Source organism: Pseudophryne corroboree, chromosome 8 (genome assembly GCF_028390025.1).
Source record: "Pseudophryne corroboree isolate aPseCor3 chromosome 8, aPseCor3.hap2, whole genome shotgun sequence".
NCBI classification, from domain to species: Eukaryota; Metazoa; Chordata; class Amphibia; order Anura; family Myobatrachidae; genus Pseudophryne; species Pseudophryne corroboree.
The window spans coordinates 64804878-64829998 of NC_086451.1; the positions used below are offsets into that span (position 1 = coordinate 64804878).

Genomic DNA, 25121 nt, shown 5'->3' on the forward strand with positions numbered 1-25121 from the left:
CTCCCTGTGACTCCCCCCTCAGAGTCCCTGCCCAGTGCCCACACTCTCCTGTAATTCCATCTCAGTGTCCCTGCCCACACACTCTTGTAATTCCCCCTCAGTGTCCTGATCTCTAGACATCCCTTTACCTCTTTTCTCCTGCAATGGAGCAACGTAAATACTTCCTTAATTGGTTATTGCTCCTCATACGTAAATTGAAAACCTTCACTGGTTTCCTTTGGAAGGAACAAAAGAGGACACAGGTGCTTTTATGTAGAAAATTATTATTTAGAGCAAGTTTTTATACTACACACCAGTGACGTGCGGTGGGGTGAGGCAGGTGAGGCAGAGCCTTTTCTTGAGCCATTTAGCTCACCGCACGTCCCTGCTACACACAGTCTGATAGCTAAGATTTTCCATACTCGTACATTGTTATACGGCGGTCTTGTCAATCATGTTCACAACAATGGTTATATCTAATGCATCCTGAGTCTACTTCCCAATTACTGGCAAAACAAAGAAACAATGATCTAATTGTAGATAACAAGCGCTTGGCTCGGCTATCTCTGTTTGATAATTGGCAGTCTTTATAACCGAGATAGGTTTGCTTCTTATCCAAAAGGCTTGTGAATGCTCTTACAATTAGCATATGCTAATGCAGGTCTCACAGAGGACTAATCCATTTACAGGGAGATCCCTTCAGCTAATACTTATTTGTTAGTCACACACAGTTTATTTCGGAATAGACTGGGTAATGTTAAGTCTAGAGTCTAATGTGTTACTCATTATCATTCAGCACAGAAAACTCCATTAGCGTTTAGTCCATTCTGCAGACACCATGGTCTATTACTTTTATTGACTGATTCATATCTTTTAAAGGCACATTAAGTAAATTTTGAAAGTTTTTTTCATATATTTTATCTAAGGAAAATACAAAGAAATATATCTCAATATACATTTGTACAGAAAGACAGTTCTCTATATAAACAGAAATTACGCTAAAACATCATTATCGCTCTTGTCTATCAAGTGTGTGCTTGTCTTATATGTGTGTGCGCCTTCCATCCAATAACAGTTCCCTTCCCTCCACCAACAGTTCCCTTCCCTCTACCTACAGTTCCCTTCCCTCCACCTACAGTTCCCTTCTCTCCACCAACAGTTCCCTTCAACCTACGGTTCCCTTCTCTCCATCAACAGTTCCCTTCTCTTCACCAACAGTTACCCTCACTCTATATACAGTTTCATCCCCTCCACCTACAGTTCCCTTCTCTTCACCAATGGCTCCATTCTCTCCACCTTCTCTATACCTACAGTTCCCTTCTCTATACCTGTGAGAGGGCAGCGGGTTGGGGGGACGGGGGAAGTCACTGGCCCCCGTTTCCCCCGGTCAGCGGCGGCATTCACCTAATCGGTGAACGTCGCAGCCACCCCCGGTGTGCCACTTATTCCCCAGGTAAAGGGAGAAGTGGGCCCGCAGTGAGAGTATTTCTTGTCCCCTTTAGCCGGCAAGTTCCGGGCGGAGGCCCCGAAGAAGCGTCCTCTGAAATCAACGCTGAGCGGGCGGAGTGTGCGCGCAGACGGAGGTAAGCAGTGATTCACTTACACGGCCGCCGGCTTCATACCACTTCGGCATCCTTACATTTGGCGTAGTCGGCAGGATCCTTAGAGAAGATGGATCGGGAAGTGGACAAGCCGGAGGACGACGGTAACGAGTCCTCCGAGGAGGTGAAGGACGCGACCAAAGATCCGCCTCGGGACAGGTTACCCATCGGGGCGGCCCTCAACCACCTTGACAAGTTCGACGGGCAGAATATGCCCTTGACGGAGTGGATCGAGCAGTTGGAAACCACGATCGACCTCTACCAGATTCCGAGACGGGTACAGGTGAATTTGGCGTTGAAGGTCCTGACTGGCGACGCCCGGAAGACCGTGAGAGTACGCCCCGAGCGGCTTCGTAAAAGCCTGGCTGACGTCTTCACCATCTTGAAGGGCGTGTATGGGGAGAAGGCCACCACCACCACGCTGAAGAAGCGTGTGTTCGCGCGGGTTCAAAGGGAAGATGAGACGATTTCTCACGACCACCAGTGTCGGGAATTGGGTAACCATAGTGGCCGCAAACAACCTTCCCATTCCCGTAACAGGGGTCGTGTGGATTGAGGTGGAGGTGTATGGGCAGTCCCTTGGAAAAAAGGGGTTCGTAGTGGTGAGTGGCGAGGAGTTTCACCATGGGCCGGTGATTCTGGGGATGAACATCCTACGGAGTCTAGATCGAGTACTCGTACACGATAAGGGCCCCCAGTACTGGAAGTATCTGGGTGTGCAGAAGCCGGTGCAGCAAGCTTTCCAGAGAGTCGTCCAGCGGAACGAAGAGACCGCCTCTGTGGAAACCATGCGCCCCCTCGGCCTGATTAAGACGCGACATAACCAAAGGGTGAGGAACCCAGCGAGACAGGAGGTGGTCCTGGAAGTACCCGTCCGTGCGCAGCAGCGGCTAGAAGGAAGGGAAGTTGTGATAGAACCTTGTTGGTTCAGGCAAGTGGAGGCCGGGTTGCTGCTGGCTAGAACCGTAGCGGTCGTACGGAATGGCACCGTACCCCTACGGGTGTGCAACCTGGGAAACTCACCAATTAAGATCCCGGGCAGGACGGTGCTGGCCCATCTAGAGGCTATCCCCGAGGGTGGCATTGAACCCGGCTCTAGGGTTACCTTAAAGCCGGACGCATGCGAGCCTTGGACGTTGGCCGTCGCCCTTGAGGAAAAACAGGAACCCACCGCGGAGTGGAACGGGGACGTGATCCTGAACCAGATGGATGTATCACTGGAGGGCCTTGGTACAGCAGAGGTGGACCGGGTAAAGCAAATGTTGTGGGCACGACAGAAGTCGTTCTCCCGCAGCGAGGAAGATTTTGGTCACACGACCGAGATAGAGCATGAGATCAACACCGGTGACAGTCTGCCCGCTCGGGAGCGCTATCGGCAGATTCCCCCGAAGCTGTACCAGGAGGTCAAGACCATGATCCAACAAATGTTAGCCAACGGCGTCATCAGGGAAAGTAAGAGCCCATGGGCTGCCCCCATCGTGCTGGTAAAGAAGAAAGACGGGACAATCCGATTCTGCGTGGACTACCGGAGGTTGAACAGCTGCACCGTCCGGGACGCTTATCCGTTACCCCGCATTGAAGAGTCACTGGCGGCTTTAGGGAAGTCGCGCTTCTTCTCCACGCTGGATCTGGCCAGTGGGTACTGGCAGGTGCCCGTCGCGGAGAAGGATCAGGCGAAGACGGCATTCGTTACGCCCATGGGGCTTTTTTGATTTCTGTCGAATGCCCTTCGGGCTCTCCAATGCACCGGCCATGTTCCAGCGCCTAATGGAGCGCTGTCTCGGGGACTTGAACTTCGAAGCAATCCTCATCTATTTGGACGACATTATAGTGTTCGCCCCCACCCTGGAGGAACACTTGCATAGGTTGGAACAAGTGCTCCAGCGATTGGAACAATACGGCCTCAAATTGAAACCACGGAAGTGCCACCTCTTGAAGTCCAGCTTGGAATACCTGGGCCATGTAGTCTCGGAGGAAGGGGTGCGGCCCACCCCCGATAAAATTGCCGCAGTCCAGGAATGGAGGACCCCGGGCAATGTGACGGAGTTGAGGGCATTTCTGGGATTAGTAGGCTACTATCGGCGGTTCATTCGAGACTTTGCCAAGATTGCAGGCCCCCTGCATGGACTGTTGCGAGGTGTTGCCATAGATGTGCGGAATCGGGCAGTGGCGTGGGACCAAGCACAGGAGGTTGCCTTCACGGGGCTTAAACAAGCCCTCACCCAGGCCCCCGTGCTGGCTTATGCTGACTTTGACAAGCCATTCATATTGTACACCGACAGGAGCCACCAAGGCCTGGGGGCTGTACTCTCCCAGCTGCAGGACGGCCAGGAGCGAGTTATCGCATATGGGAGTCGGAGTCTCCGAGAGTCGGAGCGGAACCCTGACAACTACAGCTCGTTCAAGCTGGAGTTGCTGGCAGTCGTCTGGGCGGTCACCGAGAAGTTTGCAGAGTACCTGACCGCCACCGACTTCGAAGTGGTCACGGATAACAACCCCCTGTCGCACCTGCATACAGCTAAGTTGGGCGCCCTGGAGCAGCGTTGGGTAGCACGCTTGGCCAAGTTCTCCTTTAAGATCCGATACCGGCCGGGTAAGGCGAATACCAATGCAGACGCCCTGTCCCGCTACCCGGTAGGGCTACCTACGGGGCCCACGGACGAAGAGAGAGAGGGTCAGGAGATCCCTGACCTTACCAGGATGACCCCCAGCCCGACCGGGCCCAAGGCAACACGCGGGATCCTACTACAGAAGGCCTTGCCGGACTGGGCTGCAGCACAAGGGCAAGACCAGGAGGTGCGGTGTGTGCGAGGGTGGAAGGAGCGGGACCACTGGCCGTCCTCCGCGGAGAGGCTGCAGCTTAGCCCGTGGGGCAAGAGGCTGGTACGTCAGTGGGAACGATTGGCCGTACGAGGAGGGGTATTGTGCCGCCAGGCTTATCTCGAGCATGAGCTCCGGAAGGTGTGGCAGGTTGTTCTCCCCAGAGAGTTGGCCCGTGGTCTGGTGACAGAGGCCCACGAAGAAGGCGCCCATTTTGGAACAGAGAAGACCCTGCAATGGGTCCGCCGGCAGTACTTCTTCCCGGGTTTACAGACCCTGGTGGAAAGCGTGTGTCAGACATGTAGGAGGTGTGCTGTTACCAAAAGTGGCGAACAACGGGCACCAGTGCAGACCATTCGGACCACCAGACCCCTGGAGCTTCTCATGGTGGACTATGTCTTGATAGGGGAGTCGGTGCGTGGGTACCAGTATGCCATCGTGATGACCGACCATTTCACCAAATTTACAGTGGTTGTCCCTACCATGGACCAGACTGCCGACACGGCGGCTAAGGCCATTGTTGAGCATTTTATCCGAAGGTACGGCTGCCCGGAGCGCCTCCATTCGGATCAAGGTGCATGCTTCCAAGGTCGGGTGATGGAGCGGCTGTGTCGCACCTATGGCATGAATAAATCAAGGACCACCCCGTACCACCCCCAGGGGAATGGAGCCTGCGAGCGATTCAACCGGACGTTGCTACAAATGCTGAGGGTCCTGGAGGCTGACAAGAAGCGGCGCTGGCCCGACTTTGTTCCGGAGTTGGTGTGGGTATACAACAACAGAGTACACCGGACCACGGGGTTCTCGCCTTATTTTCTGCTGTTCGGCCGACCAGAGAAAGACCTACAGGACCTCGATCTGTCCCTACCGGCGGAGGAGGAAGAGTGGACGCACAGTGGGTGGATTGAGGAGCAGAAACGCCGACTGACGTTCGCCCAGGAGGTGGCAGCGGGGAACATCGGGTCCAACCTGCACCCTAGCCCCGGGAGGTCGCTAGGAGGACCATTCGCGGAGGGACAAAGAGTGTTAGTCCGAGAGAAACGTCCTGGAAACAAATTGAGCGAACGATGGGAGGTGATGCCATACATAGTGCAGCGGCGAGTGTCTCCTGACAACCCCGTTTACGAAGTAAAGGCGGAAGACGGGAGTGGGCGTGCCCGCACTTTACATAGGAACATGCTGCGTCCCTGCCTATTTGAGGACCTGCTCCCCATGGAGACAGTCCCAGGGGCTACTCCGGGATCGGAGGAGGATGATTGGTGGATTCCGCCGCCTGAAGGGGCCCCGGACCCTCCGCCATCGGGAGAGTCAGCCGAGAGTGGTGAACTGGTGACTTCTGTGCCAGAGGTTTCCGTCCCCACCTCAGCAACCCTGCCCAGGCGTTCAACTCGAACTACCCTTGGGGTGCCGTCCCCCCGCTTCGCGGACCCAAACTTCGAGTGGGCCGCAGCTCGCATCTTTGTAGGGTCTACAAAGGAAACAGGGGGGGGGGAAATGTGAGAGGGCAGCGGGTTGGGGGGACGGGGGAAGTCACTGGCCCCCGTTTCCCCCGGTCAGCGGCGGCATTCACCTAATCGGTGAACGACGCAGCCACCCCCGGTGTGCCACTTATTCCCCAGGTAAAGGGAGAAGTGGGCCCGCAGTGAGAGTATTTCTTGTCCCCTTTAGCCGGCAAGTTCCGGGCGGAGGCCCCGAAGAAGCGTCCTCTGAAATCAACGCTGAGCGGGCGGAGTGTGCGCGCAGACGGAGGTAAGCAGTGATTCACTTACACGGCCGCCGGCTTCATACCACTTCGGCATCCTTACATTCCTACAGTTTTCTTCCATCCACCTACAGTTCCCTTCCCTCCACCTACAGTTAACCTTCTCTCCACCTACAGCTCTCATTCCTCCATCTACAGTTCCCTTTCCTTCACTAACTATTCCTTTCTTACCAGCTACAGTTCACTTCTCTCCACCTACAGTTCAGTTTCAGTCACCTACAGTTCCCTTCCCTCCACCCCCAGTTTCCTTCCCTTCACCCCCAGTTTCCTTCCCTCCACCCACACAGTTCCCAACTGTAGGCAGGAGCAAAACAGTTTACTTTATTGTCACACATTTGTTTAGAGGGGAGGAGAATAGGTTGAGGTAAAAGGGACCAATGGCAGTAATATGATGTGTGTGAACAAACTCACTATCTTCCACACAAATGCCTTTATCCAGAGCTAGAACACACAAAACCCCCCCACAATACTATCACACTTATTTTGTACTGCATATAACACAATATAAAGTAAAGAAAGGCAAGTTTTCAGATCCATGGTGGTCATTCAGAGTTGTTCGCTGCTGCCGATTTTCGCAGTGCAGCGATCAAGTAAAAAAAACGGCAAAAATGCGCATGGTACGCAGCGTGCATACGCTAAGTACTTTCACACAAAACTTTGTACATTTAAACAAGCTTGAGCAACCTTTTTTCCTCGCTCGAGTGATCGTAGTGTGATTTACAGGAAGTGGGTGTTTCTGGGTGGTAACTGGCCGTTTTCAGGGAGTGTGCTTAAAAACGCAGGCGTGCCAGGTAAAAACGCAGGAGTGTCTGGAGAAACGGGGGAGTGGCTGGCGGAACGCAGGGCGTGTTTGTGACGTCAAACCAGAAACTAAACGGACTGAGATGATCGCAGTCTAGGAGTCGGTCTGGAGCTACTCAGAAACTGCAGGGAATTAATTAGTAGCAATTCTGCTAAACTTTCATTCTCACTTCTGCTAAGCTAAGATACACTCTTAGAGGGCGGCGGCCTAGCGTTTGCAATGCTGCTAAAAGCAGCTAGCGAGCGAACAACTCGGAATGAGGGCCCATATCTCTATGATGACCTCTTTGTACATGTGAATATGCCGCAGTTAGATTCATGTTTTTTTTATACTTCAATTTATTTAACTATATCATCATGCAACCTTTGATTTGGAAGCTGAATGACTGTATTCAAACTACACTTTTCCACCAAAAAACAGGACGTACTCGGGTTTACAGACACAGTTCCAACCCATGTTAGACCACGTTTACTTTACACTGCACCGTGGACCCATGATATTCCTGGGTCAGTCCCATTTAAACACTGAACATGTGTCTGCTCTGCATGTCACTCACAAAGACTCCCTTGAGGCGGACCTCTACATACACCGCCAATCAGCAGGTTTTAAGCATAACCCAGGTCGGATAACCCGGGTTGCACCATTTATATTACACCCTTACCTGGGTCTGACTCTGGTAGCTACCAGGGTTGGATTCCTTGTCACTCTTGGGGCCTCATTCAGACCCGATCGCACACTAGCTTTTTTTGCAGTGGTGCAATCGGGTCTGAACTGCGCATGCGTATGCACCACAATGCGCAGGTGCGTCGGCCACCGGCGACGGGGATCGCCGGACAGTGACAGATTTTTACGAAGAAAGCGATCACACCGGCGATCGCAAGAAGATTGACAGGAAGAGGCCATTTGTGGGTGGCAACTGACCGTTTTTAAGGAGTGTCCGGGAAAACGCAGGCGTGCCCAGCCGTTCGGAAGGAGGGTTTTTGACGACAGCATCGGTCCGGATCGTCGCAGCGGCTGAGTAAATCCTGGGCTGTGCAGAAACTGCACAAACTTTTGTTTGTGCAGTCCTCTGCACATCCGTTTACACCCCTGCACACAGATTACCCCCTCCCCCTGTAGGCGGCGACTACATGGTCGCAGCAGTGCAAAAATCGCCTGCTTGTGACCAGGTCTGAATAAGGGCCTTAAACCGGGTTATTTTTCAAAGACCCTTTTACGCTGAGCCACGACCTAGGTAGACTCGGCAGTAACCCAGGTTATTGCGGCAGTGTAAAAAGGGTAAGCATTCACATTGCACTGCCGGGTTGCACACCCAAGATTTTGTACACCGGGCCTTCATGGCCTGAAAGGTAATTTCAGGCGGCTACAATGAAGTACTATAGTGCGCTGGTAAGAGGGAGAGAGAGAGAGGCTGTTACTGTGTACGACACTGTCAATTTTAAGGCCATTTTTATAGGGAAAGCCTGCCAAATAAATCCTTGTACCTTAGTCCAAAAACTTTTCAATCCCCCCTTGTAGATGTACAGAATATGTATGCTGCTTTGCAGTTAGTTAATAATAGTACATATAGGGGGTAATTCCAAGTTGATCGCAGCAGGATTTTTGTTAGCAATTGGGCAAAACCATGGCCCTCATTCCGAGTTGTTCACTCGCAAGCTGCTTTTAGCAGATTTACTCACGCTAAGCCGCCGCCTACTGGGAGTGAATCTTAGCTTCTTAAAATTGCGAACGACGTATTTGCAATATTGAGATTACACCTCTCTTAGCAGTTTCTGAGTAGCTCCAGACTTACTCGGCATCTGCGATCAGTTCACTGCTTGTCGTTCCTGGTTTGACGTCACAAACACACCCAGCGTTCGCCCAGACACTCCTCCGTTTCTCCAGCCACTCCCGCGTTTTTCCCAGAAACGGTAGCGTTTTTTCCCACACACCCATAAAACGGCCAGTTTCCGCCCAGTAACACCCACTTCCTGTCAATCACACTACGATCACCAGAACGATGAAAAAGCCGTGAGTAAAATTCCTAACTGCATAGCAAATTTACTTGGCGCAGTCGCACTGCGGACATTGCGCATGCGCACTAAGCGGAAAATCGCTGCGATGCAAAAAAAATACAGAGCGAACAACTCGGAATGACCCCCCCATGTGCACTGCAGGGGAGGCAGATTTAACATGTGCAGAGAGAGATAGATTTGGGTGGGGTGTATTCAATCTGCAATCTAATTTGCAGTGTAAAAATAAAGCAGCCAGTATTTACCTTGCACAGAAACAATATACCCCACCCAAATCTAACTCTTTCTGCACATGTTATATCTGCCCCCCCTGCAGTGCACATGGTTTTGCCCAATTGCTATCAAAAATCCTGCTGCGATCTACTTGGAATTACCCCCGTAGTTTCAATTGCATTAGAAAATAATTACACATGATGAGGCATTCTGCAAATGTCATAACTTCATAAAATAAGTAAAAGTGCCAACAAAAAGCTGTGGTAGATAAATAAGTGGGCAGATATCAGACTATTGGTGAGTCACCTGTACATCAGCACTTGGTGTAGCAGGCCCTGGATTGGCTAATACAGGTTGAGTATCCCATATCCATATATTCCGAAATACGGAATATTCCGAAATACGGACTTTTTTGAGTGAGAGTGAGATAGTGAAATCTTTGTTTTTTGATGGCTCAGTGTACACAAACTTTGTTTAATACACAAAGTTATTAATAATATTGTATTAAATGACCTTCAGGCTGTGTATACAAGGTGTATATGAAACATAATTGAATTGTGTGAATGTAGACACACTTTGTTTAATGCACAAAGTTATAAAAAATATTGGCTAAAATTACCTTCAGGCTGTGTGTATAAGGTGTATATGAAACATAAATGCATTCTGTGCTTAGATTTAGGTCCCATCACCATGATATCTCATTATGGTATGCAATTATTCCAAAATACGGAAAAATCCGTTATCCAAAATACCACTGGTCCCAAGCGTTTTGGATAAGGGATACTCAACCTGTACCACTTTCAGACAGCAAAATCTCAAAATCCCGGGTTTTTCCCGGATTTGTGAAACCGGGAGAAACATTGGTTACAGGGCCTAATGCAGACCTGATCATAGCTACTATCAGTTACTCAGACATGCGGGGGGACGCCCAGCACAGGGCTAGTCCGCCTCACATGTCTGGCCCTACCCCCCACTCCCCCGCGCACAAGTACAAAAGCTTTTGTGCTTGACGGGTAGTTTCATACCTGCGCAGCTCCTGTGCGCTGGCAGGGAGCTACCCGTCGCTGTCTGTGTCGCAGCGGCTGTGTGTGATGTCACGCAGCTGCCGCGGCCCCCCCCCCCCCTGCACGTTCCGGGCACGCCGGTGTTGCCTGGACCGCGCCCCCAAAACCGCAGAGGCGATCGCTGAGATGGTCATCGGCTGTCTGGCATGCACCGATGCACTGCGGCGCCGGTGCATGCACAGTTCAGACCTGATCGGCTGCTGTGCGAAAACGCACAATTGCGATCAAGTCTGAATTAGGCCCACAGTTCCTAACCCCCTTTCACACAGCACATTTAACCCGGTTTATTCCTGGGTTGACCCCTTTCAGAAAGAACCCGCGTCGGCCCTGCAATACACAGTGTGTCATAAGAAATGGACTGTTTTTATGGCACACAGCAATGAGGTCATGAAAAGTGGGTGGTGACTGCTCACTGCATTGCATTAACCATGGCCGACGAGTTACTGCTGAGTAGCCCGGAGTTCCTGTTTCACACAGCAAATGAGAGCCTGATGCAGCTGCTTGCACTGTGCTTCCCCTCTAATAGCACCATGCTGCCTCTCTCCGTCTCCCATGCAGCACAGTTGTGACATCAGACGCCAGTGCCACGCCCACTCAGCCAATCAGAGAGACCCTGCTGCTCAGCCAATCGCCAATGCCCCGCCAGCTCAGCCAATAAGCATTGTCAACTGAGACCCGTCTATAAAATCCCAGGTTGGAACCTTTCAGACAGCCGGCAACCCATGTAAGAGACGGGAAAAACCTGTGTCGAAGTCCCAGGAATTCAGTCCCAGGTTGACCCTTTCAGACAGAAAGAAATCCCAGGTCGACCCATTCCGTGCCGGGAAATTACCAGGTCGTTTTCTCTGTCTGAAAGGGGTATTAGCGAGCATGTTTGCTAATAAAGGTAGAATCATTAATTCCAGGGCCGGTTCAGGGGCTTTTTGCGCCCCGGGCGGCAATAGGGGCGTGGCTTCATACAGGCGGCATGGTCAGTTACGCCCCCCTGTACAGTAGTAGCGCCGCTGAAATGATGTGTGGTGCGCGATGACGTCATTGCGCACAGCAAAGGTCCTCTCCACAAAGGGAAACTAGACGCGTAGCGTCTAGTTCCCTTCGTGGAGAGGACCTTTGCTGTGCGTTGCGCGATGACGTCATCACGCACCGCACAGTAAAGGTCCTCTCCACGAAGGGAAACTAGACGCGTAGCGTCTAGTTTCCCTTCACAGCGGGCAGTGGGGGGGCACAGCAGCAGCGGATCTTGCCCTGGTGCGGCGCCCTCCGGAAGGTGCCGGCGCCCTCCGGAAGGTGGCGCCCCGGGCAAAAGTCCTGCTTGCCCGTGGCAAGATCCACTACTGATTAATTCATTAATTGTTTAAAGACAGAAAGTGTAATAGGACTAAGTATTCTTCAGCTTCCAATCCCAGTAACGGGCAAGCCTTTATCAGCCGTTATTAGACATCACTAATAACCCTTTTCCATTGCTGCAAAAAAATGGGTTATTGCTGGGTTAACCTGGGTTGTAGCTCAGTGTGGCAAGAAACCTGAGAATCGGACCCTGGTAGCTATAAGGGTCAGACCTGGGTAATAATGCTTGCACCTAGAATTTTGTAGCCTGTTCCAGCCCGGATGTGACCCGGCTGAGACCCCTTTCAGATTGGCAACATGACCCAACATATTGCTGGGTCAGTGACGTCACTGGTCACTTGTGCAGTGTCGGCACTAGGAGATGCGGCAAATGGGTTCAAGGTCGCATCGATCCGGCTTCCCCGTTTACACTGCACTGCGACCCAGGTCCTTCTCCAGACCAACCCTGCAAGCTACCTGGGTTGAGCCGTTTCCACTGATAGAAATCCTGGGCTCAAGTGCAATAACAGTGTAAACGGCTCAACCCGGGTTATCTGACCTGGGTTATGCTTAAAACCTGCTGATTGGCTGTGCATGAAATGGTCCGCATCAAGGGAGTATCTGTGAGGGTCATAAAGGGAAGACACGGGTTCAATTTAAACCCCTTTCACACCGCAAATATATCCCAGGATATTGCCGTGCCGAACCGCAGTCTAAAAGCACCACTTTTGAATATCCCGGTCGAGTAACCCTGCATTTCAACTCGGTATAAAAGCAGTGTTATACACAGGTTGGATCCGGGTCAATGTGCACTCTAAAGTGCCAACCCGGGTTATTCAACCCTGCATTCATGTAAAAGTGCTGATTGGCTGTTCTATGTGTGCCTTGATGATGTCAGCAGCCTGAGCCCTGCTACACAGGAGAGCATTAAGACAGAGAGCAACAGAGAGCATTAACAACTAGAGCTATTAAGAATTAGGGGTGAGGTAGCTTTCTGCATACGTCCCAACTTATTAAAAGTACAAAGAGGGACCTTTGCGCGTGCCTGGAAAGGGGGAGTGGCCTATATGAAAGGGGCATGGCCTCGCAGCAGAGCCTTGATCGCGAGTCACACCCACTTGTACCATCACTGAGGTGGCATGCCCAGAGCTCTCTGAGCTGCTGGCATGCCCCCTCTCTCTCTGTCACCTGTGAATAGACGCATGCGCACAGCATCTATTCACCGCTGAGCAGCAGTGAGAGGAGCCTCCCAACTGCCCCCCCCCTCCACTGCGAGACACTGCGGCCCGCAGGTGGGAAAGCGGGACAGTCCCAAAAATCGGGACAGTTGCGAGGTAAGTTACTGGAACAGTTAAAGATGCAATTGTGTATAAAAACAGCTCTGTCCGCCATCATTCCTGCAATGCTGTGAGCTGTCCCCACCCTCTCCTTTTGTCCCCTTCTAACACCTCATCTTTGTGAGACAAAAAAAGTCCATTTAAAATGACATCCATGGTGTTTTAATTGCTGACCCGGGTTGAGTTAAAAGGAGCCAACCCTACAACAACCCGGGTTGAAAGTGTAGTGTGAAAGGGTCGGACCCGGGTTTGCAGTGTGAAAGGGGTATATTATGGGGACCAACCCAGGAATAACCTGGGTCCATGGTGCAGCATAATACCCCTTACATACTGCACAAATAACCCGGTATCGACCCGGTATATTGCCGGGTCGGCGTGCGATGTGAAAGGGGATTTGCAGAAATCGCGGGTCGCCTGACCCGGCAATTAAACCCGGGAATAAAGCAGTGTTATACCCGGGTTCAATACCGGGTCAGTGGCTGCGTAAACGGGCTCCCGGGTCGATGCGACCCAGGACCCGTTTACTAGATAGCGAGAGGAGACGTGGAGATGAGCTCATCTTCCCGCAGCCGCCGCCGGCTCCACCCCCCCCCCCCCCTTCCCGCTGCTATGGCAACCTGCCCGGCTTATTGCTGGGTCGGGAAAGCCTGCAGCAGCTGCCAATGCCGCATCCCACCCGGGAAGGACCCGTTTCCAATTCCCGGGTGGGATCCGGCATTGGCAGTGTGAAATGGGTATATTATGGGGGCCAACCCAGGAATAACCTGGGTCCATGGTGCAGTGTAATACCCCTTTCACACTGCCAATGCCGGATCCCACCCGGGAATTGGAAACGGGTCCTTCCCGGGTGGGATCCGGCATTGGCCGCTGCTGCAGGCTTCCCCGACCCAGCAATATGCCGGGCGGATTGCCATAGCAGCAGGGGGCAGAGCCGGCGGCAGGGGCGTAGGTGGAGGCAGCGCTGGGAGATGAGATCATCCGCGCCGCCTCTCCCTGCTGTAGTAAACGGGTCCCGGGACGCATGGATCCGGGAGCCCGTTTATGCAGCCACTGACCCGGTATTCAACCCGGGGCTAACACTGCTTTATTCCCAGGTTGAATTGCCAGCGATTTCGGCTATGCCCCTTTCACACCGCACGCCGACCCGTGTCGACCCGGCAATATGCTGGGTCGATACCGGGTTATTTGTGCGGTGTGAATGGGGTACTAACAGGGTCTGACCAGGGTTTTTGTTGGAAATGTGGTATAAGGTGCCTAAAAAACATATACATTTTGGAAAAAGATATACATTTAAGATATACAAATATTATTAAGGGCTGATTAAGTGCAGCAGCAGCTTCTATTGGGGGTTGCCTATCTGAGAATTTGTATGAATGCTGCTACAAATTGCTTCCCGTGTACATCCGTGCGTCCAAATGTGCAAGGGCTGTGATGCCTATCTTTAGCGCCCATACGCGCTGTAATACCGACCGGCGCTTCCTTAGACGCCACTATCAGTCGCACCATAGAAACTTGCAGCAACCCAATGTCAGGTACAGTTTCTCCGTCTGACCAGGGCCTCCTATGCCTGCAGCTGTGTGTCAGGGAAGGCAGCCGCTTGCATTGCCACGCCTGCGACACTCCCATAATACGCCCACAGAATGATCCATTTTTGCATGCACTGGTAGCCACCGCCCAGTAACGCCCATCACTTTTCTGCCACATTTCTGATACTGGGGCATATTCATCAACGCTTGGAGAGAGATATAGTGGAGAGAGATAAAGTGCCAAATAATCAGCTCCCAACTGTCACCTTACAGGCTTTGGGGCTGATTTCGCAATGTGTTTTATAATGCACAACAAGTTTAAAACCTGTTGCATATGATAAAACTAATTGATAAATCAGCCCTTATGTTTGAAAAATGACAGTTACGAGCTGATTGGTTGGTACTTTATCTCCGTAACCTTTATTTCGCTCCAAGCACTGATGCATATGCCCCATTGTCTGAATCGATCACAACAGCCCTATGTGCATACACGCTGTGAAATGCATGCGGCATGGGGGTTTTCATACAGGTGCACTTGCACAAAATTGCTCATCGACATAACTATCGTCATTGCGTTCGAATTATTTGCTACATGCGGTTCTGAATCGGTCCTTAATGCAGGCTTGCCTACCCTCCCGCATTCAGCGGGAGCCTCCCGATTTTTACATGAGCCTCCCGCTGTCCCGCATACCTTGTCAGCCCTCCCGATTTTCAAGTCTTCAAGTTCATCCCCGTAAATTCGGACTGCGCATGCGCAAGTCCGGAAATGCGGGGGGCGGGGCCAGCAGGGGAGAACAGACTGTGTCCTGTGAGAGCTCTGTGCGCTGCAGACTCTGACTGCCAGAGTCTGCAGCAGGATATGAAGACTGAGCACAGCAGTCACCTGTAGTGTACAGGGGAGCACATGACCCGGCAGCCAGGGCTCTGCATAGCGGTGGCTGGCCCCGCCCACCACACTAACAATACACTAGGCAGCGTGACACAGCCCAGCCTTCCTGCTCCTGGATGTGTCTGGCCTGTGCTCCCCACACACTCCCTGCTCTTCACAGGAGGGAGCAACAAACCAGGTGTGTATTGTGTCTGCTGGGGGTTATTGTGAGAGGGGGGGGGGGGGGTAATGTAATGTGCTGCTGTGTGTAATATGGAGGGGTAGTGTAATGTGCTACTGTGTGTAATATGGGGGGTGTTGTGTAATGTGCTACTGTGTGTAATATGGGGGGTGTTGTGTAATGTGCTACTGTGTGTGTAATATGGGGGGTGTAGTGTAATGTGCTACTGTGTGTAATATGGGGGGTGTTGTGTAATGTGCTACTGTGTGTGTAATATGGGGGGGTGTAGTGTAATGTGCTACTGTGTGTAATATGGGGGGTGTTGTGTAATGTGCTACTGTGTGTAATATGGGGGGGTGTAGCGTAATGTGCTACTGTGTGTAATATGGGGGGTGTAGTGTAATCGGCTACTGTGTGTAATATGGGGGTGTAGTGTAATGTGCTGCTGTGTGTAATATGGGGGGTGTAATGTAATGTGCTTCTGTGTATAGTATGGTGGGGGGTATAGTGTAATGTGCTAAGGTGTGTAATATGGGGGGGTGTAATGTAATGTGCTGCTGTGTGTAATATGGGGGGGTGTAATGTAATGTGCTGCTGTGTGTAATATGGGGGGGTGTAATGTAATGTGCTGCTGTGTGTAATATGGGGGGGTGTAATGTAATGTGCTGCTGTGTGTAGAATGGGGGGTGTAGTGTAATGTGCTACTGTGTGTGTAATATGGGGGGGTAGTGTAATGTGCTACTGTGTGTGTAATATGGGGGGTGTAGTGTAATGTGCTACTGTGTGTAATATGGGGGGTGTAATGTAATGTACTACTGTGTGTAATATGGGGGGACATGGAGCAGCGGGTCCCAGAGCTGCTCGCAGAGATGGGTGAGACATGGAGCTGTGGGTCTTGCTGAAGCGCTGCTGTCTATCATGGTGTGACATATATATATATATATATATATATATATCCCAAATGGGACTGGCACTCTCCTGACTGGCGTAAAGGTACCCCGGTGCCTTCTGTGGAATTTCTTCCGGATTTCTATATATATATATATATATATACACACACACACAGTCTCTCTCAGGTATAGGGGCTCTACCTGGCATAGTGTGTATAAGGGACTCTACCTGGGGTAATGTGTGTAAGAGGCTACTTGGCGTAGGCTACCTGGCGTAATGTGTGTAAGAGGCTACCTGGCGTGATGTAATGTGACAAATGTACACTACTGTGCAGGGTAATGTAATGTGAATTATGTGGTCATACCACTTTCCCATGAAACCATGCCCCTATATTATTTTGGGCGCGCCTTCGCCGCGCAGTCCCTATTTTACGTGTGGGTGGGGGGCACCATTTCTGTTTCTGGCACAGTGCACCAAAATGTCTACTTACGGCTCTGGCTGTGTATATAAGGTAATGTATTATGGTGCTATATATATATATATATATATATATATATATCACACAATCGCACACCAGTGTATATACTTTAGGTTTTCTATTTGTCCGTCTCTTCTCACCAGTGTACAGTACACACTACCTTAATATATAGTGCACCTACTATTACTCTAGTGTACCTATATTATTACTCTTTTTGTTTTTGGCTGGTTTTAGTACTATAGTTTTCATTAGGACACACCCTTGAGTGGCAATAAATCCCCTTATAGGTGGACCTAGACACGCTGCGTGTTCTGCTGCCACCTGGAATCTCCCTGAAACTAGTTTGCAAAAGTGGGAAGTATGCCTTAATGTCTCTAGAAAACAACATCCAACACCCAAGCCACTAACACCAAACCCAGCGTCAATAAAGTGTATAGTAAATAAAGACACAAACTATCATATATGTTGCTGCTGCTGCCCTCCCAGAGGTGTCTTCTCAGGGCCAGGACGGTATCGGGGAATTCTTTCGGCAGAGGGGCGGAAAGGTCGAGGCCCGGCAAAGCAGAGACTCCGGGATGATGGGACTGTTGTAGAACGAGGCTACGCTCTCTCTGCTTCTGTAATGACAATTCAGGAGTTAGTTTACCACATAACACTGACACCAGAGATTAGTACATATGAGGTGTCCACTCACTTACAGGATTATGGACTGTGCCGAGTTTTCCCGTCATCAAGCTTTGCATCTCATGCAGTCTGTATTTCTCTACGGCAAGCTATAATAAGGCAAACATGGTCAATGTCATAATTAAATATGAAGGTCTCAGCTTCCTCAGTCTCTAAACCAAGTCACAGGTACTTGTATGGAACACTGAGGGATTATTGGGGATCCCAGGGGAAGGAACTTAATCTTTCTGATAAAAAGGGAAGGTTATAGAAGGCGCACTGGCACTTCCTGTGGGGAGAAGTTCACGGGTGGATGACGCTGTCTAATCTTTCCAATTTCAATAATGCAAGAATATATGCATTTATTAAACTGAATCACAATAATAAGAATTTACTCACCGGTAATTCTATTTCTCGTAGTCCGTAGTGGATGCTGGGTACTCCGTAAGGACCATGGGTATAGACGGGCTCCGCAGGAGACTGGGCACTCTTAAAAGAAAGATTAGGTACTATATCTGGTGTGTACTGGCTCCTCCCTCTATGCCCCTCCTCCAGACCTCAGTTAGGGAAACTGTGCCCGGAAGAGCTGACATTACTAGGAAAGGATTTTGAATCCAGGGTAAGACTCATACCAGCCACACCAATCACACCGTACAACTCGTGATAACTATACCCAGTTAACAGTATGAACAATAACTGAGCCTCTCTCAACAGATGGCTCATACAATAACCCTTTAGTTAAGCAATAACTATGTACATGTATTGCAGAGAGTCCGCACTTGGGACGGGCTCCCAGCATCCACTACGGACTACGAGAAATAGAATTACCGGTGAGTAAATTCTTATTTTCTCTGACGTCCTAGTGGATGCTGGGTACTCCGTAAGGACCATGGGGATTATACCAAAGCTCCCAAACAGGCGGGAGAGTGCGGATGACTCTGCAGCACCGAATGAGCAAACTCAAGGTCCTCCTCAGCCAGGGTATCAAACTTGTAGAATTTTGCAAAAGTGTTTGAACCCGACCAAGTAGCAGCTCGGCAAGTTGTAAAGCCGAGACCCCTCGGCAGCCGCCTAAGAAGAGCCCACCTTCCTCGTGGAATGGGCTTTTACTGATTTAGGATGTGGCAGTCCAGCCGCAGAATATGCAAGCTGAATCGTGCTACAGATCCAGCGAGCAATAGTCTGCTTTGAAGCAGGAGCACCCAGCTTGTTGGGTGCATGCAGGATAAATAGCGAGTCAGTTTTTCTGACTCTAGCCGTCCTGGAAACATAAAGTTTCAGGGCCCGGACTACGTCCAGCAACTTGGAATCCTCCAAGTCCCTAGTAGCCGCAGGCACCACAATAGGTTGGTTCAAATGAAACGATGATACCACCTTAGGGAGAAATTGGGGACGAGTCCTCCATTCTGCCCTTTCCATATGGAAGATCAGATATGGGCTTTTACATGACAAAGCCGCCAATTCTGACACACGCCTAGTCCAAGCTAAGGCCAAAAGCATGACCACTTTCCACGTGAGATATTTTAGCTCCACGGTCTTAAGTGGCTCAGACCAGCGGGATTTTAGGAATCCAACACACGTTAAGATCCCAAGGTGCCACTGGAGGCACAAAAGGGGCTGAATATGCAGCACCCCTGTAACAACGTCCGAACTTCAGGCAGTGAAGCCAGTTCTTTTTGAGAGAAAAAGGGATAGGGCCGAAATCTTGGCCTTTATGGATCCTAATTTTAGGCCCATAGTCACTCCTGACTGTAGGAAGTGCAGGAATCGACCCCCCTGGAATTCCTCTGTAGGGCCTTCCCGGCCACACACCAAGCAACCTATTTTCGCCATATACAGTGAAAAAGTCTTGCTGTCACGTCTTTCCTAGCCTTTATCAGCGTAGGAATAACTGCATCCGGAATGCCCTTTTCCGCTAGGATCCGGCGTTCAACCGCCATGCCGTCCAACGCAGCCGCGTTAAGTCTTGGATCAGACAGGGTCCCTGTTGCAACATGTCCTGACTGAGAAGCAGAGGCCATGGGTCCTCTGAGAGCATTTCTTGCAGTTCCGGGTACCGAGTCCTTCTTGGCCAATCCGGAGCAAAGAATATTGTTCACACTCCTCCGTTTATTACAATTCTCAGTTCTTGGGTCTGAGAGGAAGAGGAGGGAATATATAGACCGACTGGAACACCCACGGTGTTACTAGTGCGACCACAGCTATCGCCTGAGAGTCCCTTGACCCAGCGTAAAACCTTTTTTATCTTTTTATTGAGGTGGGACGCCATGTAGTCCACCTGAGGCAGTTTTCATCAATTTGCAAAACTGCGTGAAGACTTCCTGATGAAGTCACCACTTTCCCGGGTGGAGATCGTGTCCACTCCCGGAATGAACACTGCTGACAGTGCGCTTACTTGATTCTCCGCCCAGCGAAGAATTCTGGTGGCTTCTACCCTTGCCACCCTGCTCCTTGTGCCGCCCTGGCGGTTTACATGAGCCCCTGCGGTCTGACTGGATCAAAACCGGTTGGTCGCGAAGCGGGAACTCCGCTTCTTGACTTAGGGCGTTGTATATGGCCCTTAGTTCCAGGATATTGATGTGAAGGCAAGTCTGTTGGCTTGACCACAAACCTTGGAATTTTCTTCCCTGTGTAACTGCCCCCCACCCTCGGAGGCTTGCATCCGTGGTCACCAGGACCCAGTCCTGAATGCCGAATCTGCGGCCCTCGAGAAGGTGAGCACTCCGCAGCCACCACAGGAGAGACACCCTGGCCCTGGGGGATAGGGTGATTAACCGATGCATCTGAAGATGTGATCCGGACCACTTGTCCAGTAAGTTCCATTGTCCTTGCATGGAACCAGCCGAAGGGGATGGCCTCGTATGATGCCATCATCCTTCCCAGGACTCGAGTGCAGTGATGCACTGACACCTGTTTTGGTTTTCAATGGATTCCTGACCAGTGTCATGAGCTCCTGAGCTCTCTCTATCGGGAGATAAACCCTCTTCTGGTCTGTGTCTAGGATCATGCCTAGGCGAGGCAGATGAGCTGTAGGAACCAACTGCGACTTCGGAATATATAGAATCCAGTCGTGTTGCCATTTCACTTCCAGAGAAGGTGATACGCTGTCCAGCAACTGCTCTCTTGATCTCGCTTTTATGAGGAGATCATCCAAGTATGTGATAATAGTGACACCTTGCTTCCGCAGGAGCACAATCATATCCGCCATTACCTTGGTGAAATTGGTAATGACAATCCCGTACCGCAATTCTGAGGTACGCCTGATGAGGTGGATAAATGGGGACACGAAGGTATGCATCCCTTATGTCCCGATTCATTTCAGGCTTGCAATGACCGCTCTTAGCGATTCCATCTTGAACCTGAACCTTTTCAGGTATATGTTCAGGGATTTTAATTCAATATGGGTCTAACCGAACCGTCTGGTTTCGGGATTATAACATGGTCGAATAATAACACCCTCTTGTTGAAGGAGGGGACCCTTGACCACCACCTGTTGAAGATACAATTTACGAATTGCAGTTAACACTGGCTCCCTCTCTTGGGGGGAAGCCCGCCGGGTCCTCGTGAGGGGGCATCTTCTCACAGTCCAGCCTGTATCCCTGCGATACAATTTCTATTGCCCAGGGATCTAACAGGGAGTGAACCCACTTGTGGCTGAACTTACAAAGGCGTGTCCCCACCGGGCCTAGCTCCGCCTGTGGAGCCCCAGCGACATGCGGTGGATGTTTGTAGAGGCCGGGGAGGACTTCTGTTCCTGGGGACTAGCTGTGTTGTACAGCTTCTTTCCTCTGCCCCCGGCTCTGACAAGAAAGGACGCAACTCAGACTTTCTTGTTTCTTTATTCGAAAAGCTGCATTTAATAATGTCGTGCTTTCCTAGGCTATGCAGGAATATAAGGCAAAATATCAGAATTACCAGCTATAGCTGTGGAGACCAGGCCCGAGAACCTTTCTCCACACAATCCTCAGCCTTCCATATGCCTCTTAAGTCGGCATCATCTGTCCAATGTATATTCTACAGGACACGTCAAGCAGAAATCGACATAGCTTTTGTCTCTAGGACCCAGTATACTCATGTCCCTTTGGGCATGCCTTATAATTATATATCTATCACTTAAGACAGCATCTTAAAATATTTATATGCATACTAGGGTCTCAATCTCTGCTGATAAGGTACCTGTCCACGCTGCCACAGCGCTATAAACCCATGCCGACACAATCGCCGGTCTGGGTAGTATACTAGAATGTGCACACTATCTGCAGGATCCCTGAGAATAGCTAGTGCAAACAGGACACCCAAGGGGAAGATTCTCAACACATCCTGGCCCTAGTGGGGAAAGGATACAGCCTGAGAATTCTCTTGTGGGAAGCTGCCGTCTCTTGTCTGGAGATTCCCGCTCTTTTTCCTCATGAGAGGAGGGAAATTTACCTCAGCATTCTTCCCCTTAACATGTGTACTCTCGTGTCAGGGACAGATGAGTCATCAGTGATATGCAAATCATCTTTTATTCCAATAATCATATATTGAATATCTTTTAGCCCTCTTGGCTGTAACTTTGCATTATCGTAGACGACAGTGGAGTTAAACTCCGTGTCGATACTTTGTTATTTTGGATAGTGAGCATAGAGAGACTCTGAAGGACTCTGTGACATAGGGACAGACCAGGGTAGATTTCCTTTCTGTTCCCTAACCTTTTGTGCAATAATTTTACCTCAGCACTTACACATATCCAAACAGGTGTCGGCGTTGTTGACGGAGACACCCTCCCACACACTTATCCGCTCTATCACCTCCTTAGAGGAGCCTTTTACCTGACATGTCGACACATGCGTACCGACACACCACACACACAGGGGATGCTCTATTTGAAGACAGTTCCCCCACCAGGCCCTTTGGAGAGACAGAGAGAGAGTATGCCAGCACACACCACAGCGCTATATAATACAGGGATGTACACTATACTGAGTGATTTTTCCCCTATAGCAGCTTATATACACAGTTTTGCGCCTAAATTTATGTGCCCCCCCTCTCTTTTTTACCCTTTGTGTACCAGGATACTGCAGGGGAGAGCCTGGGGAGCTTCCTTCCAGCTGAGCTGTGAAGAGAAAATGGCGTCGGTGTGCTGAGGAAGAAGGCCCGGCCCCCTCAGCGGCGGGCTTCTGTCCTTTTATGTACTTTAATGGCGGGGGTTAATGCACATATACAGTTTATCAGACTGTATTATGTGCTTTTCGCCAAGTAAGGTAATCTAATTGCTGCCCAGGGCGCCCCCCCCCCCCAGCGCCCTGCACCCATCAGTGACCGGAGTGTGTGGTGTGCTAAGGGAGCAATGGCGCACATCTGCAGTGCTGTGCGCTACCTTAATGAAGACCGGAGTCTTCAGCCGCCGATTTTCAACTTCTCTTCGTTCTTCTGGCTCTGCAAGGGGGACGGCGGCGCGGCTCCGGGACCGGACGACCGAGGACTGGGCCTGTGTTCGATCCCTCTGGAGCTAATGGTGTCCAGTAGCCTTAGAAGCCCAAGCTAGCTGCAAGCAGGTAGGTTCGCTTCTCTCCCCTCAGTCCCACGTAGCAGTGAGTCTGTTGCCAGCAGATCTCACTGAAAATAAAAAACCTAACAAATAATTTCTTTTCTAGGAAGCTCAGGAGAGCCCTTAGGGTGCATCCAGCTCTGGCCGGGCACAGATACTAACTGAGGTCTGGAGGAGGGGCATAGAGGGAGGAGCCAGTGCACACCAGATATAGTACCTAATCTTTCTTTTAAGAGTGCCCAGTCTCCTGCGGAGCCCGTCTATACCCATGGTCCTTACGGAGTACCCAGCATCCACTAGGACGTCAGAGAAAACATATTAACTCACTCATTCTGCCCCCATAGGGCACCATTCCCACAGAAGTGTATTATTGCCAGACTGCAGATGCCGAAAGATGGTGCCACACGCAGAATGGGCAGGCAGGGCCTGTGCTGGGTGCAGGGTGTGCAAGGTTGAGTGCATCCCCCTTGACTGTGAGTGCCCCATTGGCTTGTGTGCACCACACAGACTGTACTCATTACAGATATGCTACTGCATTCCCATGTAAGAGCCAAGTAATTGCTGGTACATAACCTGTATCCCAACTGTAAAATGCACCCTGGGCCAGACTGCCCATCTAGCACTTCTGCCAAATGCCCAAAAGGGCCGATGGTGTCCAGCCACGCAGAGAGAAAGAGGTGAGTTGAGCATGTCTACCTCCTGGTGCTCTCCATGGCTGCTCGATATACACAGAAACAGGGGCTTTCCGCAAGGCCAGGCCCCCATGATTTGCGGCGCGTTCCTGTGAGCCGTGACCACGTCCCAATTTCGTGCACAATGCCTGGGCTGTTAGACAGCCCAGTCCGTCCCTGAGTGCAATGGATTATGTTGCCACTATATACAGTAAATAAATAATAAATCACTCCGTTGTGCTGCAATATTTTGTACCATTGTAGGCTATATTAATGCAAAGACATAGGGGCATATGTATCAAAACTTGGAGAGAGAAAAAGTGCCGGCCAATCAGCTCCTGTCACTTTTCGATCACAAAAATGTATGGGTGTATCAGCGCTGGCTGTAAAAATCATATACATATAAATAGGACGGTTTGCTTCATAAAAAAAGAATCACAATTTCTTAAAATACATAATAAAACATGAAGGGGTGTATAATAAACGCTGTTTGTAATAAAACTCATATGTAAATACCTCCCTACATCGGATCTCTGTTGCAAATCCACTCACACATGTATATAAGAATTTCCAATGGCTTTTTGGCTAGGACAGCTTCCAATCAAATGCGGTCACTGGAGAGCAATATTGTTTACCAGATATGAATGAATGATGATCCCTTGGTGTTCCATCAGCCTTAGGAGAAGTCCATTTTGAAGCTGAAGGGATATACCGGAAGGGTGGTATTCATGTGACCGGCGGTTGGGAGACCAACGGTCACATGACCTCCACCAATATCCCGCCCCCTCACTGTCCCGATGGTCGGCATGCCGTCCAACAGGGACTATTTCCACTCGTGTGTGTCCACGACACCTATAGAGTGGGAATAGAACCCGTGGCGAACGCAGGTTGCCACCGAGCCTGCAAGGGGCTTGCTGCACTCGCCCCTCTCCGCCGGGATCCAGGCGTCGGTATGCTGACCGGCGGTCTCCTGACCACCGGTCAGCCATACTACACCCTACCGGAATAATGCTGTGATGAACAGTTCAAATGGTGGATCGATGTCCAAATGATTGCCAAATAAGATGCCAAAGGGTCCAAATGGATGCAAAATGGTGGAGTGGGATCCTGGTAGGTGAGTCAAAGGTAGGCTCAAAGTTTTTCACTGGTTAGTAAAAGTCCAGCTTTATCAGGAGCATAAATTCAGTGTGTACTAGAGTGTCTTTATAATTTATATACCCCTTTCAATAGTATAACAATTAACACCTGTGTTGGTACATCAATATAATAAGGCAAACCGTCCAACAAATTATTCTAAAAAACACATCATTGCAATCATACAGTGCCACTTTATTGGTGGGGTCTTCTGTTTTATAAAAACAAGTGTTTTAAATCAGACTTTTTTACATTAGAAGAGA

The 25121-nt window shown here is 50.4% G+C and overlaps 1 protein-coding gene and 1 long non-coding RNA gene across 7 annotated transcripts in view; one reads left to right on the top strand and one right to left on the bottom strand.

Moving 5' to 3' along the window:
* FOXP3 (forkhead box P3) overlaps positions 1-25121 on the bottom strand; it is a 134221-nt gene that overhangs the window by 16775 nt on the left and 92325 nt on the right. For all 5 annotated transcript variants that reach the window (XM_063936546.1, XM_063936542.1, XM_063936545.1 and 2 more), the window contains 2 exons: positions 17559-17633; positions 17315-17477 (listed from right to left, as the gene is read on the bottom strand). In XM_063936546.1, coding sequence (XP_063792616.1) covers positions 17315-17477; positions 17559-17633 — 238 coding nt within the window. The remainder of the gene's footprint in view (positions 1-17314; positions 17478-17558; positions 17634-25121) is intronic.
* Positions 15217-25121, top strand: part of LOC134948521 (uncharacterized) — a 63458-nt gene continuing 53553 nt past the window's right edge. For both annotated transcript variants that reach the window (XR_010182967.1, XR_010182966.1), the window contains exon 1: positions 15217-15509. This is a non-coding gene — a long non-coding RNA (uncharacterized LOC134948521). The remainder of the gene's footprint in view (positions 15510-25121) is intronic.